At 38.4% G+C, this 21,642-nt stretch overlaps 1 protein-coding gene across 11 annotated transcripts in view; it reads right to left on the bottom strand.

Moving 5' to 3' along the window:
- Positions 1 to 19,260, bottom strand: part of LOC134208890 (transmembrane protein 184B) — a 72,624-nt gene extending 53,364 nt beyond the window's left edge. For 3 of the 11 annotated variants that reach the window (XM_062684848.1, XM_062684858.1, XM_062684857.1), the window contains exons 1-2: positions 19,070 to 19,236; positions 5,206 to 5,720 (exon numbers count right to left, since the gene is read on the bottom strand). In XM_062684848.1, the coding sequence (XP_062540832.1) occupies positions 5,206 to 5,427 (222 nt within the window). In that variant the 5' untranslated portion in view covers positions 5,428 to 5,720; positions 19,070 to 19,236. Of the gene's footprint in view, positions 1 to 5,205; positions 5,730 to 19,069 lie in introns of all 11 variants that reach the window. The other 8 variants (XM_062684849.1, XM_062684854.1, XM_062684852.1 and 5 more) reach the window with 8 other exon arrangements.
- Positions 19,261 to 21,642: the final 2,382 nt, after the last annotated feature.

Genomic DNA, 21,642 nt, shown 5'->3' with positions numbered 1-21,642 from the left:
GCGCCATTCAAATGTTCCTTGTAGTGCTGCTTCCACCTTTCGATCACCACACGTTCGTCCGTCAAGATGCTCCCATCCTTATCCCGGCACATTTCGGCTCGCGGCACGAAGCCTTTGCGGGATGCGTTGAGCTTCTGATAGAACTTGCGTGTATCTTGAGAACGGCACAGCTGTTCCATCTCCTTGCACTCCGCTTCTTCCAGGCGGCGTTTCTTCTAAGTACAAGTCCAGATATATGAGATGTTTTAAGATCTCCAATTTGTCGTGGAGTTTGAATCAAATGGTCTAACGAATCAACCAAGGCTTCCACGATGTCCCCAGCCGCGGTGTCAACCCAATCTTGTCTTCTGAGCAGTGGTGTCGCGTAACCTCACTTTTTACTTGTGCACTGACACGAAAAATGATAATTTTGATATTTCTACAGCAAATATGGAAAATAAAATTATCAGAATCGTTTAAACTAATCAAAATCTAGTCATTCTATACCTTTTCGCACAAAATTTCCTTGAAATTCAATCCAATGCACAGGTAGATTGAGGTTAGGGAAACGCCACTGCTTCTGAGTATTGGTCTTTCAATAACTCCAAATTGTCCTGGAGTTTCAATCAAATGGTCTATCGAATCAACCATCATGATGTCTTCAGTCGCGGTATCAACTCAATTATATTTTCCGTGTATTTGTCTTTCACTTGTCTCAAATCAAGGTATATGAGGTGTTGTAAGATCTCAAAGTTGTTCTGGAGTTTGGATAGCTTGCGAATTGTGTCTCAAATTCTGGCATGAAAGATGTTATAAGATCTCCCAATGTGTTCTAGAGATTGAATCAAATGGTCTACCGAATCAACCAATTTCCAACTTCCATTATGTCCCCATCCACGATATCAACGCCATTATGTCCACTAAGTGTATTTAGATTACTTACCAAGTGAACAACGACTTGCATGATGTCCTTAGCAACGGTATAAACCCAATCGTGTTCTCCTAGTATTTATAGTTTACTTGTGATCCTCGCCTGGAACTATGTCCCCAAAGAAGGTGTGCTCCCAATTTTTTTTATCTTTATTAGCAAGACTTTCAGCCCGAGGCTGGCTTACCACGGTTCCCAATTATCTCATCCGAGCTTATGCACATATTTTATTCATGAATATGACATAATCCAGGTTCTCCAAACTGCACTATGTACCCAGCACAGGTATGCACCCAATTGCGTCCTCCAAGCACATTTTTTGAACGTGAGATGCGATATTCTGGGACCTCAAAATTTACCTGGAGTGAATACAAATAGTCCTCAGTCCTCTAGTCCGCGTCCTCAGAGCCCATGCACATGTTTTGTACAAGAAGATGCGATGCTCTAGGTCCTCCAAATTGTCCTGCAGTGTGAATCAAGTAGTCTACCAAATCAACCTCGTCTGGAACTATGTCCCCAGCGAAGGTATGTACCCAATCATGTACGCCGAGCTCATGCACATATTTAGTCGAGTCAATTACGATGCCCAGTTGAAGACGCAAGTGAAAGACAGATACTCGGAGAACATAATTGGGTTGATACCGCGGCCGTTGACATCATAGAAGCCTTGGTTGATTCGGTAGACCATTTGATTCAAACTCCAGGACAATTTGGAGATCTTACAACAACTTATATGCCTGGATTTGGAACGCAAGTGAAAGACAAATACTCTGAAAACATAATTGAGCTGATACCACGGCAAGTGTCTTCTTATAGGCTTACTTTTGGATGTCAATAATGTTTTAAATTCTTTTAACGTCAAGTGCCGTAAAAAGAGGGTTGAGTGTAACATATTTGAATATTTTTTTTCCAAACTAACTTTGACAACCAATAAGATAAGCTTTGGCACACCTACATTGAACAATGCAATTTCTTGATAGCCACTTGCTAAACAGCAGTAGTTCTTAGAGTGTCCAATTTACCCCCACCACCCGACCACATGAAGTAACATATATTTTTTCACTGGCATTTAATTTCGATACGATCGTTTACCGTCGATAACATCATTTGGAAATGCAAATTCACGAGATATATTGGAACAAATGGAATTTATGTGATTTTGGCAGATAAAACGTACTTTTTTAAAAGTGTTGGAAATCAAAAAGTGAACAAAGTCAAAGTCAAATGGTAGATTTTACAAGTGTTAAACATTCTTGAGCATTCCTTTATAAAAACATTGTATTATCTTCATCTTATAGCTACTAATGTGTAGTCTACCTAATTTTGTTCTTGAGTAATCGACATGTTTCTGTGATAGTATAGAAGGGTTGGAAATAAAAACAAAGTGAACAACACAGGTCCTCCTTAGCCGTGCGGTAAGACGCGGGCTAAACGGGCATGGTAGTGGTAGTCATATGGCTACCGGTTCTGCCTCATACGCAGGATGTCGTGGGTTCAATACCAGGTCCCTTCATTTCTTCTACTCTGTATCTTTCTCTAGAAATGGACTTTCCATACCATTTCCAGTTCTACCTTCGACTGCTGAAGGAGAATTTACAGTCAACGATCAAACGGATACTTTTTTACCAGAACTCCAAAACTGACGCATTTCCATTTCCATCACACTTTCAAAGTCAACAAACAATTTCCACTCTAAAAAGACTATTGTGATTGAAAGAACAGCTCAATCGCCGGATCACAACCCCGTCAAAAATCCGTGGGCCATGCTGGATGGCAGATCTTAAAAAAAAATATGTATGATTTTTAGCAATGACTTCCAACGTCTTTAAAATCCATTTATGAGAAAGCTGAAGAATCAAGATGGTCATACACACAGGGATCGTAATGTTCCCTCATCTCACGAGCAGAAGATGCTCACTAGAGTGGAACGTCATGGTTATTGGTCATTGGTCAATGGTTTTTCGAAACCATTCTGGGTCCCAAACAACTGTGCAGAATTTGGGCGCGATTGGTTGCATCTTTGCTTACCGCATCGTGTTTGAAGGTTGTATGGAAAAACGTATATTTTTGCATTTTTACTTTTTGAGGTTTTTTTTTTTTTTTTTTTTTTTTTTTTTTTTTTTTTTTTTTTTTGACTAATTTTATTTGCTAATTATCTAATACATGCATTTATCTCTTAGACTAGGTGTTCCGTGTTTTCTTAACACTATCATCCTTATTTGCTATGTTACGCTTTTAGATATTATGAATACATTTCAATTGCCTCTGGCAGTTACGATATTTCCTCTGGTTGAATTAAACCATGTAGGAATTACAATGTTTTCTACTTAAACTAAACTTAACCTAATTTATACTAAGGGTACAAGGAGCTAATCGTTGCAATAGAAGATTGCAACGATTTTTGTCTAAAATTGGAAATTATTTTGTTGGACATTTGTTGCAATGTCTCAATATTAGAAATTCTATGAAGTTCATTGGTACTTTTTGAGGTTTTAGTTCATCGTAAACCAAGTGGCACATTCCAAGTGGCACAAGTCCACGAAAAAAGTTATAAGGTTTGGAAGATTGGTTGTTCAAATCATATGCAAACAATCGTTTATCTTGCCAGCATTGCCGAACTACGTGAACCAATAATTTAACTGAGTATTATTTCATACTTGGGTTTCAAGTAGCCATTCAAGCGAAGGCGTAGGATTGAAGCCGCTAAGAGCAAAAATGCAAAAAGTACCTTTTCTCATACTTATTTCCATATAAGGGGCCATCCACAAAGTACGTCACGCTCCTAGGGGGGAGGGGGGGGTTCCGAGCAGCGTGACGACTCATACAAAAATTTTGCAAGTTTATTGCAAAAAGTGTGACGAAGGGGGGAGGGAGGGTTGAAAATCGCCAAATTTTGCGTGACGTACTTTATGGATCTTCCCTAAATTTAAAACACGATGCGGAAAGTCAGTCAGGACGCAATCAGTCAAGCCCATATTTTGCACATTGGGGTCCCAGAACGCTTCAGAAAACCTTGATCTCACTTGATTGGACGAAGTTTGCGTTTTCCCATACAACTGCACCCCACTCTAATGCTTACCCATGCAGATTTTTACCGAGAAATCATTTTGCGGGAAAGAAAAAAGGCCTGATGAGAGATAACTATTTCCCCCTCACTGTCAGTGCCGCGAAAAGTTGATTAGCTCGTTTTCTCATTTCTTTCATCTTTTTAGTAACTAAACCAATGCAAACAAGAGTATCTTTAATGGAACAAATATTCTATCCCCGATAAGCAGTTTATGGGGTGGTGTGTTCTAGCCACCAGTGCCATTTTTTTGGTGTTCTGGGTTCGAATCCCGAATATTTTTTTATAAATGCAAACTGAATTTTTTTGCGAAAAATGAGTAAGACGTAAGAATGATGAAACGAAAAATAAATTTCATCAAGTAGGCACAATTTTCGTTTATCTTTCAGGCTTGTTCTAGAGCAAATTCTACGCAACTTTTTATATTATTAATATTAAATTTTTAATTGATCCTTTCTTCACTTTTTTATGGCCAAGCCCTCTATTCCATACCATCATTATAAAGACTACAAATTAGTAATTGTGAGATAAAAATAATACATTGTTCGTATAAAGCAGTGATGCTCATTGCTCATCATTTTGGGTGCTTTTTCCTTAATTTGTTTCTCACACATTAAAAATGAGCTTTAACCATAAAAGTTAGTACTTGAACAAAAGCTTTTGAGATTTTACCAAAACGTCTCACGATATGTAGGTTTCGTTGGAGGCATCCTGCACAGAATGATACATGAATGATAGCATTCAGCTGTGCCAACAAAAACTATAAAAGAATGGAACGTTTTGCCTTTTGGATTGATATTTGCATTAGAATACAATACGCTTGTTTTCTTTATTTTCTTGTAATAATTATGATTCCTTGATTTTTTGGTAATGGTTATGAAATAATCATCTTCTATGCTTAATCATCAATGAATCACAAACAACCAGCATTACACAGACAGAATTTAATTTATTTTATTCAATACTGAACTGCAACATAACATCGAAATAGCCCAGTACAATAGTCGAAAGTAGATCTTCATCTAATATATTCAAATAAGTAATCTAATAATAATGTCAAAATAACGAACAATTGCATTCTGAATAATTTTTTTTTAATGTGCCAAATTAGTTGATCCAGTATGGTTTTGTTTTACCGCTAGGTTGAAAAAGACCTAACGAAATATGTTTTGAACTGACTTTAATTTAAAATTTTACCTTAATTTATTTTATAATGACAACAATATAGACCAACCTGTTGACACGTGATGAACAGAGCAATCCATACGAATATACCAGCCAATCCTTGGGCTGTCTTCGTCTGTAGAAAGATACCGTCTCCAACGTGACTGATGAGTGGATCGATTCCTAACGCCGCCGCCGATGCCGCTTCCGTGGAGCGTACGACAATGGTCGGCTTTGAAGTGACCGTACTGCCATTGAGCAGATCTCCCGGCGGATGTTCGGTACTGCTCATGATACTACTCGGGTTCTGTATACGCCTGTGCCACCGCTAAGCAACCGGGATGCAGTACAGTGCGTCCCCGAATTATATTAGATCCTTTTCGCCGTTATGAACGTTAAAAACTAACACACGGTGCTTGATAATTCTAATATTTCCCAATTTTTTTCGAAAACCAGTTGCACTTTGGTGACCTACATTTAGAACGAACTATTGCGAAGGTGCCTTTTTGCAATATTTTCTCAACACACTTTCACTAATTCACTTTCTTCTTCTGCACCAGTTTCCACTGTTACAAAACCTGAAAACTGAAATACCTAAATGAAAAAGATCACACAATCACCCGTGGAAAACCAGATCACCCCAGCCGTTGTTATATATTTGTTATGATAACAAACTGCAGACTGGAGTCTGGTGTAGCTTGCGGTACTCGTCTTGATTGCGCGACGGTTATGAATGGTGGGAATAAAAAATCTTCTTGGTTTTCACTTTTTACATTGTGTGCTACTGATAATTGGCGACGTGGCGCGAGTAACTGAAACGAAGAAAAGAATGTAGAATCATAGATTAGATGTATGCTGTTTTAGATTGCTCGATAATAATATGCTTAACTTTCTGAATCAATGATAAGGCCGATACAAATATTTAAAATCTATTTTGTCTACCCTTTTGCCAAAAAATAATATTTAGAGGGGGTAACAAAATAAAATTCGGATAATTTTGAGGATTTTCAAAACATTCTTTAACAAATCCGAGGAGTTTTTTTATTTTTTTCACCCTTGACCTTTCGGACACAAGTAGCACAAAAAGTAAATTAAATATTTGTAACGGCCTAATTGATCCGTTTTAAAAGCATAAGTTTAAAGCTTACTTGGTATTATTGATGATTATTGCCTTCCCATTCAATAATGTATAACAAAATTATATCAAGGGGAGTTATTTATTTCAGAAAAATGTTGTAACAAAATGTGTTATAAATTTGGCTGCTTAGTTGTTAAAATAACAAAAAATATATAATCTCTCTAGCCGTAACACAATTACAACGACGAATTTCCATCCATAACCCGATCAGTAATGCATAAAAAAAATTATAACTCAATTCTATCAATGGTTGTTATTTAAAATAACGTGTATTATAATTAGATAATTCGATAAAAATGTAAATTGTTCTGCATTGCTGATCGGATATCTTGACACCGGTTAAGAAAATTACTAAAACTAAGGTAAAAGTTAAGGAAATAGAATAAAAAATCGAATAAGTCTAACCGACGCTTTGTAAAGACACCTATTCATATTATAAAATAGGTTTTGAAACTTTGCAAACGATCGGTCATCTACAAAACTACAGTGGCGAAATGCTTTACTTGATGAACGCAGTTCTTATTTTTTAACTGCAACAACTAGGTAGCGTATACCTACTGCCACTCGCTTCTGTGGTTTCTCACAATTGTTGCTGGGGATATGACGACGATCTGATTTGCTAGGACCGAATGCCAACATAAACGCGTTGATCTTCCAAGTGGAAAAAAACGGAATGGTGTCTGTGGAGTGTAATTTTCAGCTTCTTGAGTACAAGGCAAAGTGCTTTACAACGTGTTGGTTCACATTTGCTCACCCAGAGGAAACCGTGTGCTAAATCAAGGTCAAGCGATCGATTGTTTCAGCTGTTGTTTTGACACATGGAGTCTCAGGAAAACGAAATCTTCATCTTAGCAGATTCGGATCTGATCACTTTCAACATAGATTTGCATTATGATCGTAAATTTGATTATTTTATTTTTATCGTTGTAAATAAAGTTTAAAAGTTTGGATTCAATCTTTTTTTATATATTTTATGCTTATAGTAGACTCGTATGAAACAATCTAAAAATGCCTTGTCCTCAGTTTTGATATTTTCACGCGGTTCACCATTTGAATTGAAATTAACAATTCGACATTAGTCATCACCAGGTTGTTCAAAGCAGGTAATTTAGTATATAGATAACAACTAGCAATACGAGCCTACAGATAAGACCATGTATGCGTTATCGAATCTTCTTCTTCAGTAGTATCGCATCCCACACCTGGGACATTGGTGGCGCATCGTAGATTTTTGTACATTTTAGGAGGTTTCTAAACCGAATTACACACGGCCGTGTAAAAAAAATCCCATACAAAATGTTTGCAAAGTTGCTCCATTTTGCATGATTCGTCGAGAAAGCATAAAACTTTTTTTACACGGATTTTCAAATTTGAACTAAAAATGCATCCCACGCATCCCTCGTGTAAAAAAAGAATCGGGTGTATTATTTATGCATCCATATATCATTAATTCTCTTATGTCTAGGAATAACGCTCTCATTCGAACCAATCCCCTCTCAGCATGCTCTTTCTTATTGCCGGAAGCTACGGAATTATTGTTATCGATTGAAGTAGTTCAATAGCTAGCTGAAAACATTGCGCATAGTCGACTGCCATTGCGATGGTCGAAATACCTAGTTAGCTTTATCAGCTCCATATTGAAAGAGAACTATCACACTACCCTCATAGTCAAGTTGGTAACAAATACGGATGAAGGTACACGACTATTAGGCAAAATATCATTTTGATTTTATGTTACTTTGGTTAGACAATATCGGCACCAACATTTCAAAAGGGCAAAACTGGTTTTATAAACAAGAGCTTCTCACGTTGCTGGTCGGCTTATTTGAGCGCACCCGCGCAATCCAACACCACTGATGGAAGCAGCATACTCTTCTTTCATAAAATTGCGCTGTATTTCGTGGGTGGGCACAAATTAGCCCTTATTTGATGCGGCTGAAAAAGTAGTTTGGAGAATTGTGTATCATTATCTCGCCGAGCTATTTTAGCTCTACTAATTTATTCGTGAATTCATTTTAGAATCCCTTTGAGGAATTAATTGAAAATTCTTCCAGGAATTCATTCAAGAAAACCTTTAGAAATTCCTTAGAAAATTCCTCTAGGAATTCCTTTGGAAAATCTATTCGGTAGTCTTTCGGGGATTCTTTCGAAAATTTCTTTTGCGAAAATCCTTCACAAATTCAGGTTTTCCTTCGGGAATTCCATATAGAATCCATTCGGAAATTTCTCCAGGAGTTAACTATCGAGAAAAGTGTATGAATTACTGTTCAAAGTAAATGATGCCTTCGTAAATACTCCAGGATTTTTTTCGGAAGCCTCTTCGATGACTATCAAAATACGCGGACATTTTTTACGGAACGATTTTGGCGTATATAATCGAATTTAAAGATAAATCTAGGAACTTTTTTCAAATAGGCGTAACTGTATTTAACCTTGAAATTTGAAACGGCTCATACTGTCTCTATCCAGCTATTTGGTTCAACAGACGTTACTACCAAATAGATCGCAATCTATTTTTTTGTTAGGTACATTAGTTGACCAAAATCCTTTACATTAAGAGCACAATCGCCATTTCAAAAATCAAGGTCAGAATCAATTAGGCCCATTTGAAAAAAAGTTCCTAGAAATATTCAATTTTATCGGTCACGTGCTCCAGCTGAGCTTCTTCAGTGGAGGCCAATAGCAACTGAAATTGGGAACGGAAGAGAGGCTGGTTTGGCCCCACCACATGCAAAAATGATAATTTTCTTAGAAACCTTGTAGTTAATAACTGTGGAAGTGCTTAACGAACAGCTGCGAGGCGGCAATGTCCCAGTGTAATGCCAATAAGGAGAAGAAGAAGAGAATACGGTATTGGTACACTGAACCCAATCATCATCCTCGCAATGAAAGATTTGTCACCCTAGCTATCTCTAGAAGGCCTCCACTGGTTATCATATGACAAAAATAACCATATGCTTCGCTTACGTGTAATCGAAAGAGAATCATCTCCTGATGGGATGACTGTGTTTTGATTTGTAAACATATTTTCATTTGCCTTTCATATAGCACGCTATTCATCAGAACATACGCTTAGGCGCGAATGAAAAATGGTTTGAGCTTGCCCCACTATGATTGTCATTCAATTGTTAAATGATTTTTTCGTATATTGGTGGTGCCATCAATAGCGCGATAGATGATATTCACCATTTTGAAAACAGTTGTACAGCAGATCGGACGCTGAAAAAAATTGTAGGGAATTCGGTGCACAGGTTTTATTTTAAATATTAGAAGATATTCTCCTAAAATTTTTGCGCGTCAGATAAAGTGAGTATAAATAAAAATTAATTGATTTTTAAAAACATTAATTGATTTAATCAATTGAATAATTGAATCGTTTTATTTTTCTAGGAATCGTCAGATGGTCCAATTTCCTCGCGAAACATTCCTGTAGTAGGCGAAAACTTCAATAATTGCCGTAGCAAAGTTTACGGTTGTTCCGTGCCGCACACGTTTATCTACCTATACGTTGTACTATAATCCGGAATCGCAGCAAATTCGTTGCGATGTTTCATGTCCCGTACAATGCTTGGCAATTCCTCTTGCCCACCTTTTCTTCACCGCTGGATTGGAAATCTGAACCTTTTCCTCGATGGACAGATCCGTAGCAGCGGGAATTTATGGATGTTCCGAGTGTCATGTATTGTTTGGCAGCAGGTCTTACCCGCCTTTCCGATGCTGGAATACGAAACCGCTGCCGCTAGGTGGACGTCCATATCAGACAAGATTTACAATTGTTTTTTTAGGTTATTTGGTCTTATTTTTAAAATAAATAACATGAATTCGTAGAACAATAATTTTATTTATTTTTTTCAATTCATTCATTGCTAATTTTCTTTCGGATTCTAAACACAATGCATTTATTTATCATGTTCCTACCATTTCATTTCCGATTGACTAATCATCCATATTCCATCCGACAATTCTTGCTTAACTTTTCAAAATGACCTAAGTAACATTTTTTCATGAATTAATTTGAATAGCGCAATCAACAGAATAACATGAAAGCTTTTGATTGTAGTACTCAAATTAATTCATGAAAAAAATGTTACTTAGGTCCTTTTGAAAAGTTAAGCGAGAAATCATTTAGTCATCGAATGATGTTCATTCAGATGCGCGTCATCCGATGCCGAAAACGACCGAATGCAAATCATTCGGGTAGTGAATGACATTCGTTAAGGGGCGGGAGCAACACACTAATCAGTCATTTTCGTGAGGAAGCTTTGGTTCAGTGTAGGTGGACGTCCATATCAGACAAGATATACAATTGTTTTTTTAGGTTATTTGGTCTTATTTTTAAAATAAATAACATGAATTCGTAGAACAATAATTTTATTTATTTTTTTCAATTCATTCATTGCTAATTTTCTTTCGGATTCTAAACACAATGCATTTATTTATCATGTTCCTACCATTTCATTTCCGATTGACTAATCATCCATATTCCATCCGACAAATCATTTAGTCATCGAATGATGTTCATTCAGATGCGTGTCATCCGATACCGAAAACGACCGAATGCAAATCATTCGGGTAGTGAATGACATTCGTTAAGGGGCGGGAGCAACATACTAATCAGTCATTTTTGTGAGGAAGCTTTGGTTCAGTGTAGGATGCGACGGGACGGATGTTGGCAATCTCAACAATATTTGCGTGATTCAGTTGGTGGGTAGGTGCGGTGGGTCGAGCATGTAGCCAGAATGTCGGACAATAATCCGGGAATCTTGATATAGCAATCTGACGGCGTACAGCGATCGATAGGATGAAGAAACATTTGCAAACTTTTTAAAGACTGCTCAAATGGCGACAAGTATCCATGGTTCGAGTGGATTGGAGAAATCTATGATTGCAATCCGGTCTTAGTTTCAATAATTAAGAATAACGTTTAAGCTGTACACAAATGTTCTTGATGGACCATCAATGATGGTGCTGGGTAATGAACTTATTGATTTATAATTTGATTTTAAAGCATAGGGTTACTACTCCTACTACATATCAATAACAATCAGAAATAAAGAACTGGAATAGGAATGGGTTTATTTCTCATTTAGGCATGTGATTTTTTTTTGCAGTGAGCACGCATTATAACATTGAAAAATGACACAGATCAAGCCGAAATCGTTCATTTGCAAAAGTTGTTGATATAGGAGCATATTATAATTAATAATAAAAAACAGAGCTGGTTTCGATAATTTAGTAGTTTATCGATAACTTATTTAGGAGTTACTATGTCTGAAACTCGATTTATGCACAACATGTGACATAATTAGTTCGAAAAATGTATTGGAGGGTGACCATTTCTTCGGTGGGGTTTGATCCCACTAAACTAGTACGCTAGACAGGTGCGACCTCCTTCGTCCTCCGCAGCTTAACGGGTTCGGGTACTGATTAAACCAAATTCTCAGCACCAGGCACATAGCCGCAATCTATTTTCAGAGCTGATTCTCTCTCATGTACTCTTCGTTCAAGACATAGTAATTAATAACCACTCCGCTAATAGAGCAACCTATACCCGGAATATGGGAAATTAACTTTGAATGAACTCATTTAAGAAGCTGAATATCAAAATGTGTTGTATAGTAAACTTTTAGCGCAAAGGTTTTTCTTTAACTCCGCCCAACAGTTCATTGTTTGAACTTCATTGATAAATGAGTTAAAGCGCTAGTTGCAGTAACTTATACTAAATTATTACAAAATTTTAATCATTTAGTATTATTTACTGCAACCAGTGCTATAACTGATGTAACTAGTGTTCAAATAACGAGTTGTCCGAACATTAGTCCGTATCTTCGAAGTAAATCTTTAATCCTCTTTCATTCCGATGAAAAGCTATGTTCGTCACACTACATAATCTTCACTGCGCGACCTTCCCGACTGTGTTGGTTTCAGTGATATTATGAATGAGTCAGATTGTGGATATCCTTAGACGTATTAGCATGTGAGTGCAAGTTTCCAACAGGCACAAATGTTTCATCACGATTGCATTTAGTCACTTTCGCATCAACTTGAATATAGGGTACACTTTACGATTGCGAAAATCGGAGAACGTCACGAAAATAAGATAAACTTTGAACGTATATATCTCAGCCGTTTCTCGATGGATTTCCATTTTTTGACTTTTCGATCAAGGAAGAGTCAACGCTTTTTCGTATTTATCTGAAAATACTAATTTTTAACTATTTATTATCGATAATTGATAAAAAGTTTAGAAATATGTAATCCAACCAATAACGTACATGCATCACAAGCACAGACATCAAAATCAAGCGAGTTTGGATCCAATCCTCAGTTTAAATAAGATTTCACGCAGAGCGGACGCACACAGCAGCACGATAGCGCTGATATAATTTTCAACCGAAAACCATCGCATTGCTGCAGATCATTCAACTTCAACGAATCAGCATTTTATGTGAAGAAAGGGTTGATTACGAAAACAGCGTCTGTTGCGATGCCGCGCCACCAGTGGCAAGGCTGAAAATTTATTCCAAATAAAAAGTAATCGAGTAGCCGTCAGACAGTAACAGCACGAAGTAAAATTTCAACGCAAGGTTCCGACAAGCGTTAGTTAATGGAAAGGTGAATTGTGGAAAGATTTGGTTCTTCTCAGGACCAGAATTTTCTGCACAAATGGACTGTTTCGGTGGCATCGGTGTTTGGCGTAGTAGCTTGAGTGCTGTTAGTGATTCCATCAATTCAAATAAATGCATTGTATCATTACGGTGCTCTTCCCCTGACCGTTATTAACAAAAAAAAATCTTCACCAAAACTAATATCAAAACTAATAACTAATAACTAATACCAAAACTAATAGCTGAATTCTGGGGTTATACTGCTTCTCTGGGAGGAATTTCAAAAAAAAATCGTAGGGCCCGTTTTGGAGTTATTTATTTATTTATTCAGACTAAGTCCGAAGAGGCCTGTGCGGTGTATTGGCTGATAAAAGTGAGGTTAAAAACGAAGGATCATCATTCGATAAATTAATGATTGTCGCGTTCTACGTAATGTTTATTGTGATTGAAATGGAAGAAAATGCTTTAAAATGAAAACCCTGCGTTGCTTCTTACAATTGATGTGATAAGAAGCGTAAATTTTGATTCCAGTTTTAATTTTTTTATAAACTTAACCTCACTTTTAATTGCCAATAAGAATCTTCTTCATTTGGCTCGATCCAAGGCTACACGTCGCCAACCACGCAGTCTACGGAGGGTCCGTAAGTCATCTTCCACCTGATCGGTCCACCTTGCCCGTTGCACACCTCGCCTTCTAGTGCCCGTCGGATTGTTGTCGAGAACCATTTTCACCAGGTTACTGTCCGACATTCTGGCTACGTGCTCGACCCACCGCAGTCGTCCGATTTTCGCGGTGTGAACAATGGGTGGTTCTCCCAGCAGCTCATGCAACTCGTGGTTCATTCGCCTCCTCCACGTACAGTCCGCCATCTGCACCCCACCATAGATGGTACGCAGTACTTTCCTTTCGAAAGCTCCCAGTGCGCGTTGGTCCTCCACGAGCATCGTCCAGGTCTCGTGTCCGTAGAGGACTACCGGTCTTATGAGCGTTTTGTAGATTGTCAGTTTGGTACGGCGGCGAACACCATTCGATCGGAGCTTTTTGCGGAGTCCAAAGTACGACGATTTCCAGCCACTATGCGTCTCCGAATTTCTCTGCTGGTATCATTTTCGGCAGTCACCAGATTTTGTAACCACCAATGCAAACTCGCGATGGGGGGCTCATATAGTCTTCTCTCGAACCTCTTCCTATCATGTACTTCGTCTTCGACGTGTTGATGACTAGTCCGATTCGCTTTGCTTCCTTCTTCAGTCCGATGTAGGCTTCCTCCATCTTCTCAAAGTTACGTGCCATAATATCTATGTCGTCGGCGAAGCCATATAGCTAAACGGACTTATTGAAAATTATACCACTCGGGTTAATCCCTGCTCTTCGTATTACCCCTTCAAAAGCGATGTTGAACAGCAGAAACGAAAGACCACCACCTTGCCGTAACCCTCTGCGCATTTCAAAGGGACTAGAGAATACCCCTGAAACTCGACCTACGCACATCACCCGATTCATCGTCGCTTTGATCAACCGTGTCAGTTTATCCGGAAATCCGTGTTCGTGCATTAGCTGCCATAGCTTGTCACGATCGATTGTATCATATGCAGCTTCGAAGTCGATGAATAGATGATGTGTGGGCACGTTGTATCCGCGGTGTTTCTGCAATACTTGGCGAATGGCGAACACATGGTCCGTGGTAGAGCGTTCGCCCATAAAACCCACCTGGTACTGCCTTACTTTCTTGCAATTGGTGCAAGTCGACGGCATAAAATTTGGGAGAGTACCTTGTAGTCGGCGTTCAGCAATGTGATTGCGCGTTAGTTGCTACAATCCAGCTTATCGCCCTTTTTGTAGATGGGACACTTCCTCTTCCATAATCTTGGTAATGACCCAGTGCAGTGCTCTAGCCAGTGTCTCACCACCGTGTTTAAACAGCTGTCATTGTAGTTGGTCAACTCCAGGGGCTTTGTTGTTTTTCAGCCGGCCGATCTCCTCTTGGATTTCCTAGAGATTCGGAGCCGGAAGTCGTATGTCCTGCGCGCGTTCTCCCAGGTTCATCACCATACCGCCATTTTCGTCTGCCACATCGCCATTCAAGTGTTCTTCGTAGTGCTGCCGCCACCTTTGGATCACCTCACGCTCGTTCGTAAGAAGGTTCCAGTTTATGTCCTTACACACATCAGGCTGTGGCACGTGGCCCTTACGTAAACGGTTCAACTTCACGTAGAACCTTCGTGTGTTATTAGCGCGGTACAGTTTCTCCGTCTCTTCACAGTCTCGATCTTCTTGTTGGCGCTTTTTCTTTCGGAAAATCGAGTTTTGTCTATTCCGCGCCCGTTTATATCGTGCCTCGTTCGCCCTCGTGCGGTGTTGCAGCAATCTCGCCCAATACTACATTCTTCTCTTCTACTAACTGCTCACATTCGCCGTCATACCAGTCGTTTCTCTGATCCGGGGGCACCGTGCCAAGTGCAGCGGTTGCAGTGCTACCAATGGCGGATCGAATATCTCTCCAGCCATTTTCAAAAGACGCTGCACCTAGTTGCTCTTCCGTTAGGAGTGCCACTACCAGCTGCTGCGCGTATCCTTGGGCTAGTCTACTGTCTTGTAGCCGCCCAATGCTAAGCCGCGGCGTTCGACTACAACGCGTGTTGTACACCGTCGAGAGTTTTGAGCGCAGGCATACTGCAACGAGGTAGTGGTCGGATTCAATATTCGCACTGCGGTAAATGCGGACGTTCGTGATGTAGGAGAAGTATTTACAGTCGATTATAACGTGGTCGATTTAGATTTCCGTTTCTTGGTTAGGTGGATAGCCTTGTGGATATTTTTCCGCGGGACGCTGTGAAGTTTATGGATCGTTGGCCGTTATCATTCGATACGATGTGCAGACTATCCGATCCGATAACCGGTCTATACATTTCCTCCCTCCCTACCTGTGCGTTCATGTGGCCCATGACGATTTTGACGTCCCGCAGTGGGCATCCATCATATGTCTGCTCCAGCTGAGCGTAGAACGCTTCTTTAAAGTCATCGGGTCTCCCTTCGTGTGGGCAGTGCAGGTTGATGATGCTATAGTTCAAGACAAAATTTTCAAAACGACTTATCTGCTTTTGTAAACAAAGATTCAAACGACGATTTGACGAATCTGATAGCTCGCCCACGCAAACCAACACCATCAATAGGTAAGTGAAGGTTGCCGCTACCTGTTGATGGTGTTGGTTTGCGTGGGAGAGCTATCAGATTCGTCAAATGGACTAAACCACGATGACGACACGCGACGATTTTCGGTAAAGGTAAAGAAGAAAACATCCACTGCGGGCAATGTTTACAAAAAATGAGCCTCGACATGAACATCCGGTGAACTAAAATGCTCCGAGTTCACTGAAATATTCATCGGCCAGCAGCGGATGTCACTTTTCCGACCGATAAGAAGAAGAATCGTGGTTAAGTCCATCGTCGTTTGATTCTTTGTTTACAAAAGCAGATAAGTCGTTTTGAAAATTTTGTCTTGAGTTGAAGAAACGGTCTTTTATCCTCAGCTTGCACATCCTTGCGTAGATTGGCTGCCACCCAATCACACGTTGGCGCATATTACCCAGCACTATGAAGCCAATTCCTAGCTCGTTGTAATTCATCGTAGATCATCCAGTCGCAACCTGCGAAACCAAGCGACATACAGTTCCATGTTTCAAACTTCCAATAGTGATCCTTTATTCGTCGCCTAGGTCTTTGTCGATTGTATCGAGCTGTCGTATTATCGCTTATATTGCTCGTAATTATTGGTTTTCCAGTCGGGTTATTGGGCCTGCGCAAACCTCCTGTCTCGTCGGAAGGCCGTCGTGTCAGGTCTGTTTTGTGTCCCACCAGACTAGAGATGCACCGAATATTCGGCCAGCCGAATAGTGGTAAAATTTTCATTTTGCCGAATATTCGTTTCACCGAATAGTAAATCGCGATATTCGGCTGAATAAGCCGAGTAATGCCGAATATGTTAGATAATTCAAAAAAAAAATTTAAAAAAAAGTTTACTGATTACTGAAACAAATGTATGAATATTCTACTGTGGTATTTTTGTAATTTCAATCCTTTACAGTGTGAAGCTTAAGAAAATAGGACCCCAGGTTCGCTACATAATTTGTGAAATCAAGAATAATATTTTTCTTTTAATTATTTCAACGTGTTGCACCTTCGAACATGTTGGGACCAAATTTTTATAGCTACAAATCAAATAACATGATGTTTTTTTGTCTATCGGTCTCTACTGGCAAATATATGAAAAAGTCATAATGAAAATCAGTCGATAACACTCTACTAAGACTCAGGTATTCTCTTCAAGAATAAGATAGTGATTAAAAAAAATACTTAAAAAATGTCAATGAATCTGGTATTCATGTCGTTTATATTGATTTGACCACTTATGGCTTTTCAAGACCTATATATCGCCCAACGTTTACTTGCTCTTACTATTTGAATTGGTTTTCCCGATAAGGCAAACATAAATATAATTATTGTCGGCTTTTTGGCTTTCTCGCTAACATATTCACTCTTGATAATAATGGCTTTATGTCAAAGCTCACACATCCTATTTTCATTTAATATGAATTATTATGTTTTACAAATAAGACGTTCTTCTCTTCGAAAACAATTGTTAGTCTATCAAAAGAAATCCTGCGTTTGATTTATTAGGAAGTGAAGATATTTATTTCCTTGTAGAAAAAAACCTACTGAAATTTGTATAAATTGAGCATGAGCGACTTTTCGGCCGAATAAAGGCAGATTATTCGGCCGAATATTCGTTTCGCCGAATATCTAAAAGTTGAAATTTTCGGTATTCGGCCGAACACCGAATACCACTATTCGGTGCATCTCTACACCAGACACTAGGACTTGGGGGTGTGCGCTTTGAGCGGCACAAGGTCGCTTTGGTGGGGCCTACTTGCGGATACATGCAGCTTTTTATAGGAGTTTAACAGGGCTCACTGTCAAAACCCACCACATCCTAGGTAAGCCCCACCACTCTCAGATGGCCAGGGGAGGGATCGCCAATCCCTGCTGCCCGAAAATAGGTGTTAGGTATATGTCGTTTAAAACAGCTTAAATTAAAGCTTGATAGCAGAAGAGCAAAATACCTAAAAGAGAAACGTAATGAAAGCAGCGACCATATAAAGAAGGGAAAATAAAGGGTTGGTAGGAAAGGATGACGAACTAGTTTAAAATTAAATGTAACCATTATAAAATATTAAAATACAAAAAAAAAGTTAGAAAGGTAGGCTAGGTCTAGATACCGTAAAACGGTGTACTCATTTCTTTCCATTGAAAATGCATATTCCCCTCTACTAGTGTGTTACTAATCTTCTCAAGGTGGTTGTGAGCTGCCTCTTTGCAGAGTATCTTTTTTCTATTACAGTCAAACCTCCATGAGTCGATGTTCTATGACTCGATATCGACTCATGGAAGCAAATTATTCCATATCATAAAATATTTTCTGGGTTACTGTGATGGTCCCTCCAAAGAGCTTTCCAAAGATTTCCTATTCCACATCTCGATATTTCCATGAGTCGATGGTCCCTTCAATATCGACTCATGGAGGTTTGACTGTAGCCCGCTTTTAGAGCGTAGAAGAAAAAGGTGTTTATATCATGATTCGTGTAAACGAATAGCATAAAACGTAAATACCAATGTGATGTACATAATAATAATATTATAAAACTAGTTCACTTACCGAAATTAAACAAACGTATTGGGCCAGGAAAAGTTTAATATACCATCTGGAGACGAAAATCCTTGCCTGTTATTGATTTTGGCGTTGTGTTTACACCTTCCTCTTTAAACCACCCACTGTATAATATCCTGTTATCCATCAAAAACAACCACAGTCAGCACCATAAGGATCAAAGTGGGCGACGACAGTAGACATTTTTTTTACTTTGTCCTCAATGCGAAGAACACTTTAAATTTTCTTTACTAGGTGGTTTAAACGCTAACAGCCAAGTAAAATTTTCAATAAAGCGATTTTGATATTGTTCCGCAATAAATACCATCACACAGTAGCACCGTAATTCGCGCAATACACGAGTAGATAATTTCCTAATGCTATTTTCCTCCGTTCGCTAGCAGCTGGAAGATCCAAACGCTTTGGAAACAAACTGCACACAATCTGTTTGCCCTTTTCACCCGCAAATCTGCAGATTTTCACCTGATCAAACCACGTCAACACTTTCAGAACCGTTCTTCCATCTTTAATCACTATGTAAACCAATAATTTTCAATTTCACCTGTAGGAAAAACCATTCGCAATCAAAATTACTGTACCACGGACAAAGACACTCCGTAAAATCGACCGACTATGACGAAGTCCCGTACTCGAATAAAATGCGAAGAAAAGGCGACGTTCGACGTCTTCATCAGAGAAAAGAAAGGGAAGGAAAAATCAGCGAAACGTGAAAGACAAAGGGATTTTAATGACAGTAATGTTTGAACGCACTCTTTTACTTCAGTTTTGATCAGGGGAGGAGTATGCCGAACTGCTAAAAAAGTTTACACACAAAAGACTTTGAAGTATGCTCTTTTGACTATAAAGTATTGGCGATTAAAGGTTGCATGAAGAAGAAGAAGTCGAAGGATGATATTAGAAAAATATTGCACGGGGAAGCATACGGAATTTTTTTTAAAACTCTTCTCAAAAATTCTAGAAGCAATTTAATTAAAAACGGAATGCAGTACGGGGTTGGACTTTTCTTATACTGTGTATCAAGTACACTCAGCCAAGAAAACTAATGATAGTCATACGAATTTCTTATGTTTTTTTGCTATAAGAATTGCTCATAAACGTCATACGATTTTCTTATGAACTGTGTGTTATATGACCGAGAATGATTTTCATAAGATTGTTTTATGAAAATGTTAAGCCTTTTTAGAGTGCATAAAGAAATTCATAAGAGAATCTTATGAAGATCAAACACTTTTGCATATGATGCATGCTGTGTACTCCTATATACGAGAGCAAATGAAAAAGAAACATAATAAAATCGCAGGACATTATTTTACAACATAATATTTTATTTTTTCTTGTGTTTTGTGCGTTTACATTTTGTTCAATAAAATTTAAGCAATCTAAAGTAATATTCGCAGTATTATCGTAGATATAATATATGGCATCATATTAAACGATACTCTATTCAATGTATTCAAACCAATATTCAATGCCGCGGACTCATCCTATTGATATTTGGTCGAGGTTTTGCTGAATAAGGCAAAAAAATATCCCTATTTTTACCAAAACTGTTGTGTAGCAAATTCAATGATTACAAACCTCAGGCCCATAACTGGAGATATACTATACAACAATTGTACGCAAGAATTGATATGGGTAAATTCCCGATTTCCCTTCTAACACTAAATTAATCAAAAGGCCGCTCGGTGCGGTTTTGCAGAACCTCGACCACCATCCGTCTAGATGATTACACCAGTTGATAAGACTCAAGAATTCTCCGTGTTTTTTTCCTTCTGCTGGTGGACTCGATGAGCTGCATCGACAAGGTTCTGAAAAATATAAATTATGATTTTAGAAGTAAATATTTAACACATAATACACAACTTTAACGAGAGGAATCATTTACTTACTTTTGCATTCCTCCAATTTACAACGGACTCTGTACTGCGATCGATCTTGAGCGATCTGGATATTGTGAGGAAATATTGAAAGCTTCCTCGGTTGATGGTCTACTTATACATACTTTGCCATGTTGACTACTCATTTCATAAGATTTGTGTTATGAGTTTTTCACATCAAGATAAGTGATGAATATCATAAGACAGCTCTTATGTTTTGTTTTTTCTATAGATAAGTATTATGGACTTCATAAGAAACAGAAATGCATTTCATCGCGGGCCAACTAATTATCATAATAGGCTCAATGAAAATGAAACTCGATTATTTTTCTACAGTTCATAAGATGAGGCTTATGATGTTTCTAAGATAGTTTAGTTGAGTGTATGATATCATAATAAAAATTTAAAATCGAAAAATTGAGTTTATTATGCAGTAGAAGGAAAGTCCAACCCCGTACTGCTAACCGTTTTTAATTAAATTCCTCCTAGAACTTTTGAGAAGAGTTTTAAAAAACTTCCCGTATGCTTCCCCGTGCAATATTTTTCAGATATCATCCTTCGACTTCTTCTTCTTCATGCAACCTTTAATCGTCAATTCAATTATGACTTCAAAGTACGCTCTTTCCTGGGAGAATGGGACTACACACAAAAAGGAATAAATATTATGCACAATTATGACTATCTTTTATTCACAAATGATTAACATTTATGCATGAAAACAGGAAAAGTGTGTAAAACTTATCCTTTTTATGCATCAAATTTTACTCCTTTTGTGGGTAGTCCCATTCTCCCGCAAAAGAGTGTATTTCTGCCGAAAAGAGCATACTTTCAGCTGTGCGTGCGGTCATCCCAAAGGCCCCGTATATGCCTCACTACACAGCAGAAAAGATTGCAATAGACTATAACGCAAAATGAACTCCCCCAAGAAATTATGACGTTTGAGCGGGTCGCATAATGAATGCAAAATGAACTTTTGTTCGAGAAAACGACCCGCTCAAATGTCAAAATCCGTCGGGTGAGTGAATTCGATGAACTGCATAAGTCTATATGCATCGACGTAATCTTACGGATGTATTATAAATTCAGTAGAAAATCGAATTATAGCCGCTATTGAAATTGGATTTTTCTCACAATTCATACGTTAAACCTAATTTCGGA

This window comes from Armigeres subalbatus, chromosome 2 (genome assembly GCF_024139115.2).
Source record: "Armigeres subalbatus isolate Guangzhou_Male chromosome 2, GZ_Asu_2, whole genome shotgun sequence".
Taxonomy (NCBI): domain Eukaryota; kingdom Metazoa; phylum Arthropoda; class Insecta; order Diptera; family Culicidae; genus Armigeres; species Armigeres subalbatus.
Note: the sequence above shows the minus strand (reverse complement) of the source record. Positions and strands in the feature narration are given on the sequence as shown.